Genomic DNA, 20,385 nt, shown 5'->3' with positions numbered 1-20,385 from the left:
ATTAGGGCTATAGGATAGTATGTAGACGGTATTAGGGCAATAGGATCGTATATAGACTGTATTAGGTCTATAGGATAGTATGTAGACGGTATTAGGGCTATAGGATAGTATATAGACTGTATTTGGGCTATAGGATAGTATGTAGACGGTATTAGGGCTATAGGATAGTATGTAGACTGTATTAGGGCTATAGGATAGTATGTAGACGGTATTAGGGCTATAGGATAGTATGTAGACTGTATTAGGGCTATAGGATAGTATGTAGACGGTATTGGGGCTATAGGATAGTATATAGACTGTATTAGGGCTATAGGATAGTATGTAGACGGTATTAGGGCTATTGGATAGTATGTAGACTGTTTTAGGGCTATAGGATAGTATGTCGACGGTATTAGGGCTATAGGATAGTATATAGACTGTATTAGGGCTATAGGATAGTATGTAGACGGTATTAGGGCAATAGGATCGTATATAGACTGTATTAGGGCTATAGGATAGTATGTAGACGGTATTAGGGCTATAGGATAGTATGTAAACTGTATTAGGGCTATAGGATAGTATGTAGACGGTATTAAGGCTATAGGATAGGAGGCCGTCACGGTGTCCGAAGATTGTATGAAGACATAAGCAATTCATATGTGCTGCAGAGACCTGATGATATATGAAGGTTTGAATGAGAGTGGCAATCATGACTAATGCCATGGTTATTGTTAGAGGTAAGGTCTGTGAGACTGGAGACAAGTCTTAAGTTATGCTCAGGGTAATGAGCAGTGAAACGTTTGCTGATCAGAGATATCTATCATGAAAATGAGTAGGGTGTCAACACACTGTAACGCTCTGGAAATAGTCACTGACAAAAGTCATCTTTCTGCCAGGACCGAGATCTAACAAGGATAGAAGCATCGGTCTTTGTTTGAGTGTCTTTTTATTGGGAAACAAAGAGCGACATGGTGCTGGCTTGGTATGAGCTGCTTGAAGGTAGGCCTGAGCTTTTCTAGAACTAGCTATGATTACAGACAGTAGCTCACAAGGGTTATGGTACACAACAATAGGCTTAGAGCAGTGGTATTCAAAGTCGGGGTCATGACCCCACTGCAGTGGGGTGGCCCCACATTATTTAAATGATGTTTTAAAATGAAGAGTATAGATTATTGTATGGGACCATATACAAACGTTTTTGAGAGAAATAAAGGTTATTGAGTTAATGTATTTATTGCTTACTTTTCATTTTGATAAGGTTGTTTGTTGATGTAAACATCAACATTTACAGATTTTTAGGTTCTGTCATTAGCTTTGGTGTGGAGTTGGGCCACAAGAAATTATTGGGGGAAAATGGGGGCCCCAGAAATTCTGGTAATAAAAAATGGTCTCCCTCTGAAAAAGTTTGGTTACCACTGGGTCAGAGTATGAACCCATAAGCCAAGTGTTGGTGTTACGGCCTCAGTCCTACCAGATCTGACTGCAATCTCCTTGGGACCTGCAGGTTTCCTTTCACACATCATACATATAGAGGTAATTCATGTCAAAAAGTCAACTATGAAGGACTCAAAAATTAATTCCCATGTCACAGTAACATAGGCTTCCCAATGATTTCCCCGCAACAATCTCCCTCTCTCTGGCTTTCTTCTTTTACTGTGCTGTAAACAATATGACCCAGGCACAAAATGCGATCCATTCACAGCAATAAGAGACAAGTCTGTCAGCAAGCTTTTTATTCAGGCATTTTATACAGGGAACATGGCCAAACTTCTCATCTTTACTTCTAAGGGATTCCAATAATGTCGTAGCGTTCTTTCCTAAATTGTAGCTGGTTCTGTGGATGTGGTGTTTCATTAGTGTGTTATATTCCTGACTTGTCTGTAGGGTGATATCTATGGATGATATCAGTGTTCCTTCACTGCTCAAGGCCTTCTTTCTGTTTGACTAACAGTCAGCCCAGCAGGACACAAGACTCAAACTATTTTAGAAACCTATTTTCACGTTTTAGAATCTGTCCTGGGTGAAAATGTAACACTTTCTATTCTGTTTACTGAGAGTGGAAAACGAAAGGAACTAAAGTTTCTCACTTGAGAAATCTGTCTCCCCTAACAAAAGTGAGGAAAAGAGGCAAATGAAGATTGATTGAGAAGTGGCGAAGGGTGTAGCACGTTGACTGCAGCTGACTCTGCACATCGCATGATGAATCCCATTCAGGGCTGCCGATAGTGATCCGACACTCACACAGCGAAGGAAGGGAGGGGGAGGTACAAAAGGGGGGGGGGGGGGGGTGATCAGCCCCAAAGATACAACCCCCAACCACCTGACTCCCCACATGAGTCTTATCAAGAACCCCACAGTAGGCAGACTGTCAGAAGAAACACCCGGAGAGGTGGGAGAGGGAGATACAGAAAGACAAGAAGAAGGAGGAAAAATGTTTTTTTTTTTGTTGTCAAGCTGCAGTTTTTGAAGGACAGCTTCTCAATAAGAGTCTCACCCCATCAGGCCTTGGGCTGTAGTCTGGGTCTCAACTCGGTGTGAGAGGACGACAGCACCTCCTCAGTAGATCATATCAAATGTTGTTCACTTGGAGGTAAAAGAGAAAAAAAGATGGAAAGAGAGATGGGGGTCTGGAGAGGCTGAGACAGAGACAGTGATGGAGCGGTAGAAAGCTAACCTTTACCAGTTCATGTCTCTTCCTCCTCCCTCTCTGTCTCTTGCTTGATCTCTCTTTTTCTCACTCTCTCTCCCTCCCTCTCGCTTCATCTCTCTTTTTTACTCTCTCTCCCTCTTTCTCTCCCTTTCTCTTTCTCTCTCTCCCTTTCTATTTTTTACTCTCCCTCCCTCTCGCTTTCTCTCTCTCTCTCTCTCTCTCTCTCTCTCTCTCTCTCTTTCTCTCTCTCTCTCTCTCACTTTCTCTTTCTCTCTCCCTATCTCTTTCTCTCTCTCCCCTTCTATTTCTCTCTCTCTCTTTCTTTCTCTCGCTCCCTTTCTCTTTCTCTCTCTCTCTCCCTTTCTCTTTCTCTCTCTCCCTTTCTCTCTCTTTCTCTCTCTCCCTTTCTCTTTGTCTCTCTCCCTTTCTTTCTCTCTCTCCCTTTCTCTTTCTCTCTCTCTCCCTTTCTCTTTCTCTCTCTCCCTTTCTCTCTCTTTCTCTCTCTCCTCTCTCTCTCTCCCTTTCTCTTTGTCTCTCTCCCTTTCTCTCTCTCTAGCTGTCTAATGTCCTTATCTCACATGTATCAGCCTATTAAACCACCTTAGCGTCTGTCTGCATTACTGAGTTAGACACAAACACTTTTCACATCTAGACTGAAATAACAGATGCTGTTACTTGTATTTCTCAAACACACCGCCTCAAAACTAAAGGCTCAAACTCAGACCCACCCCTCACACATTCACACACACACACACACACACCTGATGGTCTTTCAGCAGAGTGAATAATTACCTTGCCAAAGGGCACCACTGTCATCCCAGGCTGATATTTAAAGGCCTGTCACTGAATGTTAATCACACCTTTCTTCAGCTTTGCTTAGTTAAGTGGAAATGTCCTCTTTGTTGGCTGATCCAGAGATCAGAGACCTGATGCCTTCATCATAACCTACAGATAACACTGTCTTGTTGGCTAACGCAGACAGATATATCCTTAATGTCAACACTGATGGACACATCTCTCTTCGTTGTGCACAGATGAACAGTTGACCCCATTGAGACACACTGGAGTGGGCTCATATTGTTGGCACAGTAACATGATATATTTATTGATCATTGTGGTCATGGTCAAAATAGGTTTGAGGACCTTTAGGTTTGCTGTGACACGTTCATAACCAGAAAAGAAAGCCAACTGCATCCCAGAGGACTGAGTGATGTGAAATGTCCAATGGAAACATTAAGCAAATAGCAGCAATCAGAGACTTCAGCACCATGGACAGCAATTCTTTGAAACTGCATCTACAAGGTCAGTTGAAATGTAGCAGGATTATGAAACTAGTGCCTAGTATGTGACAACTGATTGTCGTTTCACTATATTGTTGATGGTAGTTCATGTTTCTATATTAAAGGCTTTGTTTTTCTCCTCACAAGAATAATAGGATAAAATAATGATTTACAGTGTCTGAAGCCATTGTGAAATGATTCTAATCTAATTAGTTGATTCAGTTTGACTCCACTGTATCCCCCGGGCTGTTCCTGTTCCTTTCCAACAATCTCTCACTGTGTCACATACTCACACACGCAGGCACGCACACATACAGTTTGGGGTTTTCTTTATATTTCCATATCTACAACTTTCCATTTGCTTTGTGGTCTCAGGGCAGCATTGGAAATTGAGACCCTAGTCTCAATTGAGCTCCCCTGATTAAATAGAAGTTAATAAATAAATAAAGTTAATAAATAAAATACAAAATATTTAGAGCACCTTCCTCAATTCGTCAGGGCATGGACTCTACAAAGTCTCGAAAGCAGACCACCACATATCACCCTACCCCATTCAAAGGCATATGCTCATATACCCTCTGAATGGCACAAATATACAATTCATGTCCCAATTATCTCAAGGCTTAAATCCTTTAACCGGTCTCCTCCCCTTCATCTACACTAAATGAAGTGGATTTAACAAGTGACATCAATAAGGGATCGTAGCTTTCACCTGGATTGACCTGGTCAGTCGATGTCATGGAAAGAGCAGGTGTTCCTAATGTTTTGTGCACTTACTGTATACCAACCCCCCTGCCCTTATTGTCCACCCCTCTTTCAACACAATGTATTTCCATCCCTCTCTCTCCCTCAGTGTCCTTCTGGCCTGGGCTCTCTCCCAGCCTCTGTCACTGCATGTGTAAGTGGTGAATAGTGCATAAGGCCCAGTTAGTGTTCCATCAGGGGCATGGATACAGAGCTGAGGGATCATGCAGGCTCAGGCACAGAATCAGGCTGGCTATCTTGGCCTCTGTTTGTTCTTCCCTCCCACATATGAACCAGCTCTGAGGGCCTCTAATCTAACACACTGGGCTAATAACCCCCAGGCCCCACACTCCCACTGCTCTGCATGATTGGAATGGCAGTCCAGAAAGACCATTAGAATGCTGGAACATGAAATCATTTCGAGCATTCGTGTGCAGGGCCGGTCCTAGCTTTTTGGGAGGCCTCAGCGAGTTTTGGTTTGGGGGCCCCCCACCTAGTGGGACAAATGTTTTGAAATTTTAAAGTTGATTTTCTGCAATTCTGTGCATTTTGCCACGGGCGGAGAGAAATTGTTGCAGTTTTAAAACTCATTTCAAGCAATTCTACTCATTGTGCCATGGGGCAGACAGAACATTTAGGTGGTCTTAGCAGCCAAGTCACCGTGCCTGGTGTGTGGAAATAGATCCTAGGGCCAAATAGTGTCACAGCTCACTGATACAGCCGCTGATTATAGAAAGGATAGTCTTGATATTGGTATTAGTAAAGTGAATAGGATATAGAACCTGTAGATAAAGTTAGTATTGTTGGGTAACAGATACCTCTATGGACAGTTGATGTTACAAATTGAGATACTACATTTGGGGTACTACAATTGAGGCCATGTTCCCAGGCAGGTGAGGTACTGTTGTTGACTCAGACAATAATGGGCCATCAGTGATTAGCTGGTAATATTATGCGTATAGAGGGCATGTTGGGTATAACTAGGAGGTGGGTGACTTATAGTACGCATGCCCTGCAAATAATCTCTCTCTCCCTTTCTCTGTTTCTCTCTGTCTCTCGCTCTCTCCCTTTCTCTGTTTCTCTCTGTCTCTCACTCTCTCCCTTTCTCTGTTTCTCTCTGTTTCTCTCTCTCTCCCTTTCTCTGTTTCTCTCTCTCATTCGCTCTCTCCCTTTCTCTGTTTCTCTCTGTTTCTCTCTGTTTCTCTCTCTCATTCGCTCTCTCCCTTTCTCTGTTTCTCTGTTTCTCTCTGTTTCTCTCTCTCTCCATTTCTCTGTCTCTCTCTCTCTCTCTGTTTCTCTCCCTTTCTCTGTTTCTCTGTTTCTCTCTCTCATTCGCTCTCTCCCTTTCTCTGTTTCTCTCGCTCTCTCTCTCTCTGTTTCTCTCGCTCTCTCTCGGTCTCTCCCTTTCTCTGTTTCTCTCTGTTTCTCACTCTCTCCCTTTCTCTCTTTCTCTCTGTTTCTCTCTCTCTCCCTTTCTCTCTTTCTCTCTGTTTCTCTCTCTCTGTTTCTCTCTCTCCCTTTCTCTGTTTCTCTCTCTCTCCCTTTCTCTGTTTCTCTCTCTCCCTTTCTCTGTTTCTCTCTGTTTCTCTCTGTTTCTCGCTCTCTCCCTTTCTCTCTTTCTCTCTGTTTCTCTGTTTCTCTCTGTTTCTCTCTCTTCTCTCTGTTTCTCTCTCTCCCTTTCTCTGTTTCTCTCTCTCATTTGCTCTTCAAGTCTTGTCTTGCTCTTCGGATACACTTTTCCATAGCTCAAGGTTACTTGTGTGAATGTCTATTTATCACTTTTAGCTTTTCACGCCTCCTCCCACCTCATGCCATCACTAGTTATTTTCTCAATTGACTATGGTCCTGTTCCCTATTACTCCTGCTGAAACGCCACTTCCCCAACCAGATGCTCGCACTCACAAATTGTTTTCTCTTCCCAGAGAGCCAAAACGCCTCAGTCTGTGCCAGTACGACAACACTGGTGTCCGTTGTTTCTGTCCCTTTAGACTGTTCCATGTAAACTCTATTCTCCTTTCCCACTACCAGCTTCCTCTCTCCCTGTGTGTCAGCCACGACATTGCTGTTATATAGATTTCACATTCACAAGAACCCTGGCTTCCAAATGAGATTTCTATTCTTCTATCTTGTTGACTTTTCCCCTTTTCTTTCATCATCTCCAGCAAAGTTATCCTGAGGCAGGCGGTGCTTTTCTGGAAACAAGGGGGCGTTGGCAGAGGGATGAGGAGATGGAGGAGAGGGGCTTCGCCGCCAGCCATGCCGTAATCGATCTTGTTTAAAGGGATGTAGTGAGCTGAATGTTTGAACTCATCTCCTCGTTAACAGTTGTCTGGGATTTAATTAAGAAGCCCAACGGATTTAATGTCAATTACATTCCCCAAATGAAGGAGAGAGAAAAGTCACAAAGAAAGAAAGAAAGAAAGAAAGAAAGGAGAGGCTCATTAAAGGAGTTGCATGCATCATCCTAGTTGAAACATTACCCCCTTTTCACTAGTTTGTTATTTCTCTTTCCTCTTCTCTCTCTCTTCGTGTCTCTGTAAGGGCCATTAGCACACATTGTCACATCTTTTCTTTGCCGTTGGCGCACAATATGAGCATATGCAAATGAGACAAAATAAAGATTTCATCGACATTGACACTTTCTGGCTCCCAGTGAATGTGTCAAGCGAAACAAGATATAAGACTGGAGCCTGTTTCTCTACAATTGAAGTGATAAGTTCTTGAGTGTACTTTATTGATTTTTTGAAAGTCGGAAACCACAATTAATGCCATCATATCATCCTTACGCTATATCATCAACATGACACTGAAACAAAAGAATGTGAAAACATAAAACAGACAACTCCACGGCATGACCCACATTATTATACAACTTTATTTAGGTCGGCGAACTTGTAGTTTGTAAATATATATATATATATATATATATAATATATATATATATATATATAATATATATATATAATATTCACCAGATATATATATATATCTGACGGTTAGTTCTGTTTCTATTGTGTACTGAGAGGACAAGCATTGCCCTGTGACCTATGGAAGGCCAACTGTCCACAAGTCCATTGGACAACAATAAGACTGTCACCATAACAACACTGGCCATCCTACAGCAACATTATCTCTTCTTCCAAACAGCAGCACCCTCTGTTTGAGCAGCCATAGAGGAGCACGGTGGAGTCTCAGTGATATATTGCTGTTAATTTGCGAGGATGGGGTGAGGATTGGAGCGAAGGACTAAGGAAGGTAGAGAGTTGGTACATGTGACCCAGCAGTTATAACAGTCCAGCAGTATCTCTGTTAGTTTTGTAGTTGTCAGGAGGGGGTGGGGCTCCACCTCAAGGCATTTTACTCCATATCTCCTCTGAAAGGTGTGTCCAGATGTCTTATCCAGATGCCCTGCTACAGGGCTGGTGGAGGGATGGAGGTAAGTGGGGCGTCAGTAGGTTAGGCAGGTTGGCACACCTCCAGGCCTAAGCCTGCTTTCCAGGAAGTCTTCTTGTCTTTAATCTGACAGATTGGAAGGAGGCTGAGGTAAAATACTTGGAATGGGGGGGGGGGGGGGAGAAGCACCCATACCAGCCTGTGTCAACAAGGGCTGGAGGTACTGTGCACATAATCTTCTTTGTTCATGTCCCTGTAGCACTGCGATGTGTGTGTTTGCGCCGGCATGTGTGTGTGTTCTCACTGTGAGGGTTCAGTTGGCCTCACTGTTAAGCCGAGAGATTAGCCAGATGAGCTCCGAGCTGGACTCTGGCGGGTGGGAATAGAGGGAGAGAAAGAGAGATGGATGAGGACCTGCCCACAGTGGAGTTTAGCGCCAGGGCAGGGGAAGTAGCCCCGACACAGGAACATGGGGGCATAGAGGTTAGGGGAGCTGGCCAGGCCACAGTGAGAGGAGAGACACAGAGAGGATAGGAGGGCATGTTGTGGGTAGGGGGAAAGAGAGCACAGATGGGCAGAGAGGAGTAGGAAGAGGAGTAGGAAGGGGAGTGGGATGAGTTTAGGCCAATGGCAGACTTCCACACACTAGTTGGTAAATCCCAACATTACAAACTGCGACATGAGGCTATACTTCCCTGCATGCCAACTCTGAGAAGGACAGGGTCTTGCCAGGCACTACTTGCATCAGTTTACTGTGAGACAGGGAAGGTACTATGCTTACATGCACAATTCTGTTGGAGTATCTGGGTATTCAGATGAACTCTGTGGACCCCAGCAAGAGTAGCTGCTGCTTCTGCAAAAGCTAATGGGGATCCCAATAAACAAACAAATAAAGTGCACTTGGACTCCAATATGTTCTGAATACTGTCTAGACTGTTTGCATGCTTAGTGCTGGATAATGATATTCCATTGATGGTTGCATGAGGCACATTTTCCCAAAAGGTAGCAAGCACTAACAACTAATGCAGAGCATTACATCATTTTTTGTCTTCAATCGCTTCCTTTCATGTTTAATTTGTTCCTAAGAGGTCCAAAACGGCCTCTTAACAATTGCAAATATTCACCAGAAAGCTGTCATGTAAACAACAGTAATCTGAATGTAATGTTTACATGCCAAATACTGACAAATTGTTTAGGAAAGGAGTATTGTACACTTGTTCCACTTGAAATTAGCTCATTCAGATTACTGGACTCTTCTTGTCCAATACGGGTGTTTACTTTTTAAATTCAGACTCATTGAATTCTGATTCTGACTAATTCCAGATTATTAGTGTGCTATTAAACACAGCAGGTGTGACTATGAGGATTGACTGTGATACAAGTGATTAAACCAGACAGATCTATTTTACAAACATCATCTCAACAAGGGAGAACCACCGCAGCCAAACCACTGCATAGTCTTTTCAAGTAAAACATTTGCTCAGAGGAAAAACAAATCATCAGTAAGCATCAGGGGCCTGAAGTGTAGATTGGGGTTTATGTGTCTGAATAAACAGTAATATCTTAAAAGATAATTTAGTCTTTGTGATGTTAGTGGTTAATGTTCCCTGCTGGACCCTGCAGGGCTGTTCAAGTAGCAGCAGAGACAGGCGGTCAGAAAGAGGCAGCAGAGACAGGCGGTCAGAGAGAGGCAGCAGAGACAGGCGGTCAGAGAGAGGCAGCCGAGACAGGAGGTCAGAGAGAGGCAGCCGAGAGAGGCAGCAGAGACAGGCGGTCAGAGAGAGGCAGCAGAGACAGGCGGTCAGAGAGAGGCAGCAGAGACAGGCGGTCAGAGAGAGGCAGAGACAGGCAGCAGAGAGGCAGCAGGCAGTCAGAGAGAGGCAGCAGAGACAGGAGGTCAGAGAGAGGCAGCAGAGAGAGGCAGCAGAGACAGGCGGTCAGAGAGAGGCAGCAGAGACAGGCGGTCAGAGAGAGGCAGCAGAGACAGGCGGTCAGAGAGAGGCAGCAGAGACAGGCGGTCAGAGAGAGGCAGCAGAGACAGGCGGTCAGAGAGAGGCAGCAGAGACAGGCGGTCAGAGAGAGGCAGCAGAGACAGGCGGTCAGAGACAGGCGGTCAGAGAGAGGCAGCAGAGAGAGGCAGCAGAGAGAGGCAGCAGAGACAGGCGGTCAGAGACAGGCGGTCAGAGAGAGGCAGCAGAGACAGGTGGTCAGAGACAGGTGGTCAGAGAGAGGCAGCAGAGACGGGTGGTCAGAGAGAGGCAGCAGAGACAGGCGGTCAGAGGCAGCAGAGAGGCAGCCAGAGAGAGGCAGCAGAGAGGCAGTCAGAGAGGCAGCAACGGCAGCAGCCTAACAGAGATGTTGTGGTTATGGCCTCATAAAGACAGGAGCTACCCGCCTCTTTAACAGTAAATTAAACACCCAGACACTTTGATGTTCAGATCTCACTTACAGTACTTCCTATACATAGCCTTGTGAGTGAGCCTTTCTCTCTTTTATTCTGTCTCTCTTCTATTCTACCTACAGTCAAATTGCTCAATCTCTACGTGACGTGATGCTCCCATACCCCCCACAGGAGGAGGACTTTATAGTGAGTGAGTGGTTCCTGATTCACACACTGGCCTCCCAGGCCTCAGTGCTACAGAAACCCCACTAAGCTCTCTCCAGACCAATCAGAGCACAGCAGTGCCAAAGGCCATGGGGTTCAATCACTTCTGTTACAATGAGGTTTTTCCTTTTTACAAATACATTAGTAATACCATATCTTATGCATTCAGTGTTCAAAGTATGACACCTACCATTGGAAAATACATAGTCAGGAAATCATCACGTAGTATATAGGTGCTATGAGTTCATTTCCAAACAGCCCATATTGTCAGTACAGAATCAGTTGTCCCTAAATTAGATATATACAGTATTTTGTCTAGTGTTGTTGTTTGTGAATTGGACATGAGTTCAGCCAGCCAGTGGCTATTCATCTTGATAAGATAGCAGTTAACTGAGGGCTAAGCTGCTGGGCCAGGGAGCCAAAACACAACTATCCACTATACCCCTCGCTGTGCTCCTTGCTCGTATCCTAATAATCCTAACTTGATTTCCAGGAATACATTTCGCCCTCTCTCGGTGAAGCCTTAATTAGTTTTATTTTAATTTATTCCAGATAATGATCAGAATTTAGTGAACACACAGCGTTTGTCGGGAAAGAGAAATCTCCCACACACAGCCAAAGTTATCAAAGCTTGAAATCAGGAATCCTGACTGCAACGAAATGTAATCTTTTTCATACAGAGGGGACAATAGAAGGAGCTGAATTCTCTACATCTCCTTCTCTCTCCTCCACTTTAATTAAAAGAGCTCTCTGAATCTCTCATTTCTCACTCTCTCCCTCTCCCACTTTCATTCTCTCTCTCTCCTCCTTTTCTCTTTCTTTCTTTCTTTCACACTCTCTCAATCTCTATTTTCTATGTCAAAGAGGTTACATAATTCAGGGAAAGAGAGAGATGATGTTTGATAGAATGTCATACCTTTAGAATATATATTGGGTGGGATAGCCTATCGGGATGACATAGGGGTGGGGAGAGAGAGGGGTGGGATATGGGAGCATTGGGAAAGATTGGGACAAGGGTCCATACAGAAACAAATGGAAGATGCCCTTTTGAAAGTAGAGTGCTACCTCGCCTGAATGACAGTGTGCAGTAGTTCACGAAAACATTCATAGATGTTTGTAGGCGTTTTCTGTATTTAGCAAAGTAGGTAGCGAAAATTAGAGGTTTGAGTTGAGGTAAACGTGTGTGATGATGTTGGGCGTGCTAGTTACTACTGTTCCTGTGGATGAATGCTTCATTACAGCACTCTAAATGTCAATGCCTCACTGTGCATACTGTATGTTTTGCATATATACGTTTTTACAGGGTACAGTAGTCTGGCTACAGCGAGGGGTTATCTGGTGAGGCGTTGCAGCAAATTACATAAAAAGTTGAATCCAGCTCAATCTGGTGGCCCCTCACCCTACAGAGTCACTCCCCCCCTCGTCCCTCCTCTCCCCCTCCTGTGTGTCCCCCTCTAGCCCGAGGGCAGGTAGGGCATCTCGTTGTGGTAGTTGTAGTCCGGGCAGACCTTCTGGACCAGGCGGTAGTCTGTACTGTAGAAGGAGATGTAGATACAAATGACCTTGAAGGGCTTGGAACAGATCCAGGAGACATGGCTCTGTGTCTGCTCCTGGAAGCAGGTCTTGGACGGGTCGTAGTTGCACAGCGACGTGCGCTTGCTGCGGTCCACCTTCTCATAGTCCACGCGGCAGTTGAAGATCTTAGAGTCCTTGGGGTAGACCACGCTCTGGCGCTCCAGGTCAAACTCCACCGCCTTGACCGGCGGCACCAGGCTGACTGAGATGTTGCCCTGGCCCGTGGAGTTGTGGCGGAAGTAGACGCTGAACGTTCCGTTGCCATGGTCTACGATCTTGCCGGTAATCAGCAGGTTGAGGCGCACCGTCTTGATATTAGAGTAAAAGTCTCCCCAGCCAAACATCTTCTTGAACTTGCCCGTCTTGACGATGGGCCGGCGTTTGACGCGGGAGGAAGAGGAGGTGTCTGGCTTCATCAGGTCACTACCCAGCATCTCCCAGAACTCCTGCTTGGAGAAGGGTATGGGTGAGCGGTAGGGCAGCTCCAGGGAGGTGGCATTGGCTGCCCGACTTTTACTCTGGAGCATCCAGCGACTCAGGGGGGAAAGGGGAGTCTGACTCCCCAGGAGACCCACCGTCTTAGAGGACGACCCGTCTGCTGAGGAGCTCTTGGGGCTTGGAGAGTCATCTTCTTGACCCAGGGCCAGCTGGAGATAAAGAGGGATAGGGAGAGAGAGAATGAGAAAAAGAGAGGGTGAGTGAGAGAGTGAGAGAGAGAGATGGAACGAGGAGAAAAAAGGGGAAAGGGGAGTTATTATCAAGGGAGTAAGAAACAAGGACAGAAAAGGAATGAAAGATGTAATCGATACTTAATTTAGCTCCTGGTGCTATAGATATCAACTGTGACATTCTATCAATGTTGTACTCTTGTAGTAAATGAATGTTTGAGTATGCAGGTATATATGTTGCTGCTGTTACATTCTGGTGTCTATTCAGGTTGAGAACAGATATACCTTAACGTCTGGTTTTCAGAGAAGCTATATTGCTCCCCAAGCAGCAGATGAAATAGAAATCGACTCCTATACCTTCAGCTGCTTGAGAGGCCTGGGGGATGAAGGTAGAGATTTAAGGCCCATAGTGCAGGCCTGAGTGGAGAAACAATTATTGCTTCGGTGCCTTCGGTGTGGGGTTGGAGGAGGGGCAGGCGAATAAACCTTGATGTGCAATTAAGGTTTTTTATGTTTTAATTAAAAAATCTGTTTTGGCACACACACAAAACTGTCAGATGTTAACAGTGAGTGAGGAGAAAGGAGAGAGAGAGATAAGACAGTCGTGCTCGGCTCAGCCGTGGCTTTGTGGAGTGAGTGTGTGAGTGTGTGAGTGTGTGAGTGTGTGTGTGAGTGTGTGTGTGTGAGTGTGTGTGAGTGTGTGTGAGTGTGTGTGTGAGTGAGAGTGTGTGTGTGTGTGTGTGTGTGTGTGTGTGTGTGTGAGTGTGTGAGTGAGCAGGCTGTAATGGGTCATTATTAGATGGTAATGATCTATTAACAGGTAGGCACTGTCGGCTGTGGGAGCCCGGAGTGCTCTTCTGTCCTTTTGATCTAACTGTGGAGAGGATAGGAGTCTGTTTGTGTCGCCGTTCCTCTGTTTGTGTTAGTGTCATTATGCAATGGATGATTGCCGGAATGTGTGTGGACAGTACCCTATTAGCGAGGTGTGTGTGTGTGTGTGTGTGTGTGTGTGTGTGTGTGTGTGTGTGCATGCTCTACATTTACATTTACATTTAAGTCATTTAGCAGATGCTCTTATCCAGAGCGACTTACAAATTGGTGAATTCACCTTCTGACATCCAGTGGAACAGCCACTTTACAATAGTGCATCTAAATCATTTAAGGGGGGGGGGGGGGGGTGAGAAGGATTACTTATCCTATCCTAGGTATTCCTTAAAGAGGTGGGGTTTCAGGTGTCTCCGGAAGGTGGTGATTGACTCTGCTGTCCTGGCGTCGTGAGGGAGTTTGTTCCACCATTGGGGGGCCAGAGCAGCGAACAGTTTTGACTGGGCTGAGCGGGAACTGTACTTCCTCAGTGGTAGGGAGGCGAGCAGGCCAGAGGTGGATGAACGCAGTGCCCTTGTTTGGGTGTAGGGCCTGCTCTCTCTCTCTGCCAGACAGAGCAGGGTTTCTCCCAGTGATCCCACTGTTATACAGTGATTCATAATGCATGCTGCTCTGTCTGCTCTGATCCATCCACTGTTTAGAGTGTCAGGGCTTCCTTATTCCGGCTTAGTCAGGATTATTAAGTTTTACTCATTCTTATTCCATTTATACAGATTTCTACAGGCTCACTCAGATTTGTTCTCTTGCATTTCAGACAGTCTTGTAATATTGATTTTCTGTCGCTCTAAAACATGTATTTCCTTTCGTAACAACTTGCAATGCATTGCAGCAGTCTGTAGAGGATTCCCTACTGATGTTGTTGTGTTATGGTCTAGCTATGGACTCTGGAGGAGATGAGGAGTCCCCAGACCTCAGCCTTTCTGTCTGGTCCCTCTACGGCTGTTTGAGTTACCTGGGCTGGGCCACAGTCAACACTACACACCCCTGGTCTGGGTACCTGGGCTGGGCCGCAGTCAACACTACACACCCCTGGTCTGGGTACCTGGGCTGGGCCACAGTCAACACTACACACCCCTAGTCTGGGTACCTGGGCTGGGCCGCAGTCAACACTACACACCCCTGGTCTGGGTACCTGGGCTGGGCCACAGTCAACACTACACACCCCTAGTCTGGGTACCTGGGCTGGGCCACAGTCAACACTACACACCCCTGGTCTGGGTACCTGGGCTGGGCCACAGTCAACACTACACACCCCTGGTCTGGGTACCTGGGCTGGGCCACAGTCAACACTACACACCCCTGGTCTGGGTACCTGGGCTGGGCCACAGTCAACACTACACACCCCTGGTCTGGGTACCTGGGCTGGGCCACAGTCAACACTACACACCCCTAGTCTGGGTACCTGGGCTGGGCCACAGTCAACACTACACACCCCTGGTCTGGGTACCTGGGCTGGGCCACAGTCAACACTACACACCCCTGGTCTGTTTACCTGGGCTGGGCCACAGTCAACACTACACACCCCTGGTCTGTTTACCTGGGCTGGGCCACAGTGAATACTGTCTCCCATGTTTCCCATAGAGAGCTGACCCTCATTCAGACACAAACACATCAGCCTGACAAGGAACCCTGTTGGCTAAAATGTGATATTATTTGACATTTCTGATAGCGTCCCTGAGAATCCCTCATTGGCTTCATTAATAATGAATAAAAACATGGAGCAGAAGACATATTGATTTTAATCTATTCAGAAGCCTTCTCTTGCCTGAAAGTGCGTGCCAGGTGCTGTGACTGTGATTGCAAATACACGGTTCCCCCTTGTCCCTGAATGATGTGCCACTTTGGGTTTGACTCCTCTCCCTTCATGGGACGGTGTCTGGTGGGCAAAGAGCAGCACGCTGCCTGTCTGCCAGTCTCCCTAGGTGGCACTGCAGAGTCTCAGTGGTGGCCATCTCTGTGCCCTCCAGGGTTATGTGAAATGTGCCACTGTATGAATCTTTATGACACTCTGTCTCTTGTGTTTTACATTGAGCTCATTTCCCAGACACACAGTGATTCAGTGACTCAGACAGGCAGTGCCGGCAAGGAGAAGAGCTGAACAACAAACACATTGTCCCCCCTATAATACAATCTCACTGAGCCATAACTTGCATGAGATGTGTTCGTTTAAGGAGCTGAATATGTAAACAGAGCATTCGGGGTGAGACAGGACGTGTGTGTTAGAGGTTAGGGAAGAGGGAGTGCTGCTGTAGAACAAACGATTGGAGTGCACAGCGTCAGTGTGGGAGACATGTTAGAACAGTCTTCATGGATGATTACTGGGGTAGTAAAACAATGAGGATGAGATCCCCCTCGCTTTAGAGCAGATGGTTAACGGCTTGAAGGAACGCTTGTGTAGAGTGAGTCACCGTGCTGAAGGTTATACACTGGCCTGCTTATGTTGACGGATGTCTGAAGTGAAAGATGGAAACACATGCTATGAGGCTGAATAGTGCTGTATAAGACTGACATAGCATGGCACAGCAGTTTGAAGAAGATGAATAGACCTGTTTAACAGCAGCTGAGTTGTAATCCGAGGAACAATGTTGGTGTCAGGTTTCAAAGTACTTATGAAGCTTCATAAAGAGTACTTCTCAGCCGATCTGAGCTACACAAAGCTGAAATGAGGGCGAAGGTGAAATGAGGGCGAAGGTGCAATCAGGTCAGAGTCTACGGTTGTTGGCGGGGGGTGATATTTGTCGTCTGTCTGTCATGTGTGAGTCAGTGAAATGGTTGGAGGGAATGTGGGGGGTCTGCAGGCTCCATCACTGTGGTAATTGTGACGCATTAAGCGTTAGTGAGTACAGGCCTGGGGCCTCTCTCGCGGCGGGGGGTAGAGGACCGGGAGAGGATGAGAGGGAGGAAATGATCAACAAGAGCCCACCAGCTCCACAGGAAATGTTCAGACTATTAAAGTGACAGTTACACCATTTTACCCTCCCGTTCCCCTGGCGTCACGGCACACAGTTGCTAAAAGCCAGAACAGAGATGATGGAGAAAGTTAGCTCAAATCTCTGTTCTGTCACAGTGCTCAGGTGGTGATGAGAGGCCATCGTGTCAACTAGAGAAATACTGATACTGAAAATAGAGTGTTTTACCTATTCAGATGTGTGTCTTCTCATCAATATCCACATGTATAGAGATGGTGTATATGTTATTTGATCATATAGAGACACACAGCAGGTGTTATTGCAGCACATCCTTCCCCTGGGCAGCAGATGGCTTCAATAAGCTCTCAATTTTCCTCTGGCTGTTGAGTTGAAATCTTCATCTCTAATATGACATACATTTTTAATTACAGGCTCAAGCGCCTGCTCATATTTCCAGAGTGTTCATCGACGCTTTGTGGGTTTTTTCCCCTCCCACCAAACTCCAGACCTAATGCGTTCACTGTAGGAATATTCTCCTTCTGTTACATGATTAAAATCGGAGAGCGGCCGTGCCCTTATAACTAATTATTCCACTGGCTAGCGTGGACGGGAGGGCCAGGGGAGGGAAAGGTAATTTCACAAGAAACAAGGCGTTTGACTCTTAATGAATAATTTACGTCAGCTTCAAGGGGATCACCGGAGCTTAGCTCTGCACTGGGTGGATGAACTCACTACATTCAGCTCTATGCTGGTGGGATGAACTCACTAAATTCAGCTCTGCGCTGGGTGGATGAACTCACTAAATTCAGCTCTGCGCTGGGTGGATGAACTCACTAAATTCAGCTCTGCACTGGGTGGATGAACTCACTAAATTCAGCTCTGCGCTGGGTGGATGAACTCACTACATTCAGCTCTGTGCTGGGTGGATGAACTCACTACATTCAGCTCTATGCTGGGTGGATGAACTCACTACATTCAGCTCTGCGCTGGGTGGATGAACTCACTACATTCAGCTCTATGCTGGGTGGATGAACTCACTACATTCAGCTCTGCGCTGGGTGGATGAACTCACTACATTCAGCTCTATGCTGGGTGGATGAACTCACTAAATTCAGCTCTATGTTGGGTGGATGAACTCACATTCAGCTCTATGCTGGGTGGATGAACTCACTACATTCAGCTCTATGCTGGGTGGATGAACTCACTACATTCAGCTCTGCGCTGGGTGGATGAACTCACTACATTCAGCTCTATGCTGGGTGGATGAACTCACTAAATTCAGCTCTATGCTGGGTGGATGAACTCACATTCAGCTCTATGCTGGGTGGATGAACTCACTAAATTCAGCTCTATGCTGGGTGGATGAACTCACATTCAGCTCTATGTTGGGTGGATGAACTCACTACATTCAGCTCTATGCTGGGTGGATGAACTCACTACATTCAGCTCTATGCTGGGTGGATGAACTCACTACATTCAGCTCTATGCTGGGTGGATGAACTCACTAAATTCAGCTCTATGCTGGGTGGATGAACTCACATTCAGCTCTATGCTGGGTGGATGAACTCACTAAATTCAGCTCTATGCTGGGTGGATGAACTCACATTCAGCTCTATGTTGGGTGGATGAACTCACTACATTCAGCTCTATGCTGGGTGGATGAACTCACTAAATCCAGCTCTATGCTGGGTGGATGAACTCACTACATTCAGCTCTATGCTGGGTGGATGAACTCACTACATTCAGCTCTGCGCTGGGTGGATGAACTCACTACATTCAGCTCTATGCTGGGTGGATGAACTCACTACATTCAGCTCTGCGCTGGGTGGATGAACTCACTACATTCAGCTCTATGCTGGGTGGACGAACTCACTACATTCAGCTCTATGCTGGGTGGATGAACTCACTACATTCAGCTCTACGCTGGGTGGATGAACTCACTACATTCAGCTCTATGCTGGGTGGATGAACTCACTACATTCAGTTCTGCGCTGGGTGGATGAACTCACTACATTCAGCTCTATGCTGGGTGGATGAACTCACTACATTCAGCTCTATGCTGGGTGGATGAACTCACTACATTCAGCTCTATGCTGGGTGGATGAACTCACTACATTCAGCCACCTTCTCTCTGTTTTGAGCTCCTTACTCATTTTGGACAAGTTCAGTTCTACCATCCCACTGGACCTGCAGCTTCATTTAGTATGCTGAGGGAGAGACCTTGCTCTGAATTGGCTATCAAATTTGTACATTATAAGATATCGACAAGGCGGCTGAGTGGAGTGCGGTGCTGGAGCAGGATAGAGCAGGAGGAGAGCGAGAGCAGGGGCTGATGGGATAGAACTGATTAAAGCAGAGTTCTACTACTGTATATGCCCACCTGTCTGAGAGGACCTGAGAGGGGACTGGACTCTCTCTCCCTCTACCTCCCTCTCTCTATCTCTCCCTCTAACTCTCTCTAACACACTCTCTCTCTGTGGTGATGCACTGTGGAATACTGGGCTTAACTTTCATTTGAGGTCATATCAGTGGACATAGATAGTATTAACTGTCTTTTCTGTCTGGTTATAGTACAAACATCAACAGTGTGTGGACATCTCCAACGACATTGTCACGGCTCCAACCGACATCATTCATCTCCTTTATGCTACAGTACAAACTCAGTCTGTTCTAGAACAGTAAACAGAAAACCCATCCAGAGCAGAGCACTACCCTTAGAGACATATAGTACTCTAGTCCTTCAGATCACTTCAACATCTCGGGACTATTCCCTGGAGGTCCCTAAGTCAGCTGGTTGTTGAAGTGGGTAGATACTTGTATGTCTTTTCTCCCTCCCTACTGTAACCAAACAGCCCGTCACAGACTGGTAAGGTCAGCAGAATCGCCATCACCCACTGATGATGTCACCAGGAGCCCCCGTCACAGACTGGTGAGGTCAGCAGAATCGCCATCACCCACTGATGATGTCACCAGGAGCCCCCGTCACAGACTGGTAAGGTCAGCAGAATCGCCATCAGCCACTGATGATGTCACCAGGAGCCCCCGTCACAGACTGGTGAGGTCAGCAGAATCGCCATCACCCACTGATGATGTCACCAGGAGCCCCCGTCACAGACTGGTGAGGTTAGCATGGGACCCATAGCCCACTGCATCATCAGGAGGACATCACTAGTGGTCTCTTTGTAGTAGCAGATGGTGACAGATGTCCCTTCTTCTAATAAACCTGCTTCTATTTCCAGTAAAAAGGAGTTCCACCAACATCCTCTCTCTAAAGCTGTTTGTTCTTGAGAAAACTTTTTATTTACATAAATAAAAGTATATTCAGCACAAATAGAAAGCTCTCGAGTGGCTAGCATTCTCAGAGGAATAAAATAGTGTGACGCTTCCTTCCTAATAATCAAAGGTGAAATGACTTCTAATTCTATGGAATTAGAGCCAATTTATGACTTAAAGCCAATTTATGCTTGATCTGAAAATGTGGTCGGAGGCTTCGTATGGAGGGTATGACGCAATTGCAGTCTCCAGAGGCATGCAGAGACCAAATCAAGCTCTGTACGGCATTGCCGTGTGCTCTCAATTTTTTTAACAATGCAGAGGGCTCTGTATTGCTCCGCATTGACACTATTGGTTGACAGCAGAGCTGTTGTGAAGGAAGTTGTCAAGGAAGTGAGTTTGTGTTTATACAGGACCTCCCGCC

General features: G+C 46.0%; 1 protein-coding gene across 1 annotated transcript; it reads right to left on the bottom strand.

Annotated features, from left to right (window-relative positions):
- Nucleotides 1–12,096: 12,096 nt before the first annotated feature.
- LOC135555216 (neurexophilin-1-like) lies at nt 12,097–13,302 on the bottom strand. The gene is made up of 2 exons (XM_064987541.1): nt 13,252–13,302; nt 12,097–12,873 (listed from the first exon to the last, which is right to left on the bottom strand). Exons 1-2 carry the CDS (start codon nt 13,300–13,302, stop codon nt 12,106–12,108), a joined length of 819 nt encoding a protein of 272 aa, XP_064843613.1. The 3' UTR covers nt 12,097–12,105.
- Nucleotides 13,303–20,385: the final 7,083 nt, after the last annotated feature.

The sequence above is a fragment of the Oncorhynchus masou genome, chromosome 15 (assembly GCF_036934945.1).
Source record: "Oncorhynchus masou masou isolate Uvic2021 chromosome 15, UVic_Omas_1.1, whole genome shotgun sequence".
Taxonomy (NCBI): Eukaryota; Metazoa; Chordata; class Actinopteri; order Salmoniformes; family Salmonidae; genus Oncorhynchus; species Oncorhynchus masou.
Note: the sequence above shows the minus strand (reverse complement) of the source record. Positions and strands in the feature narration are given on the sequence as shown.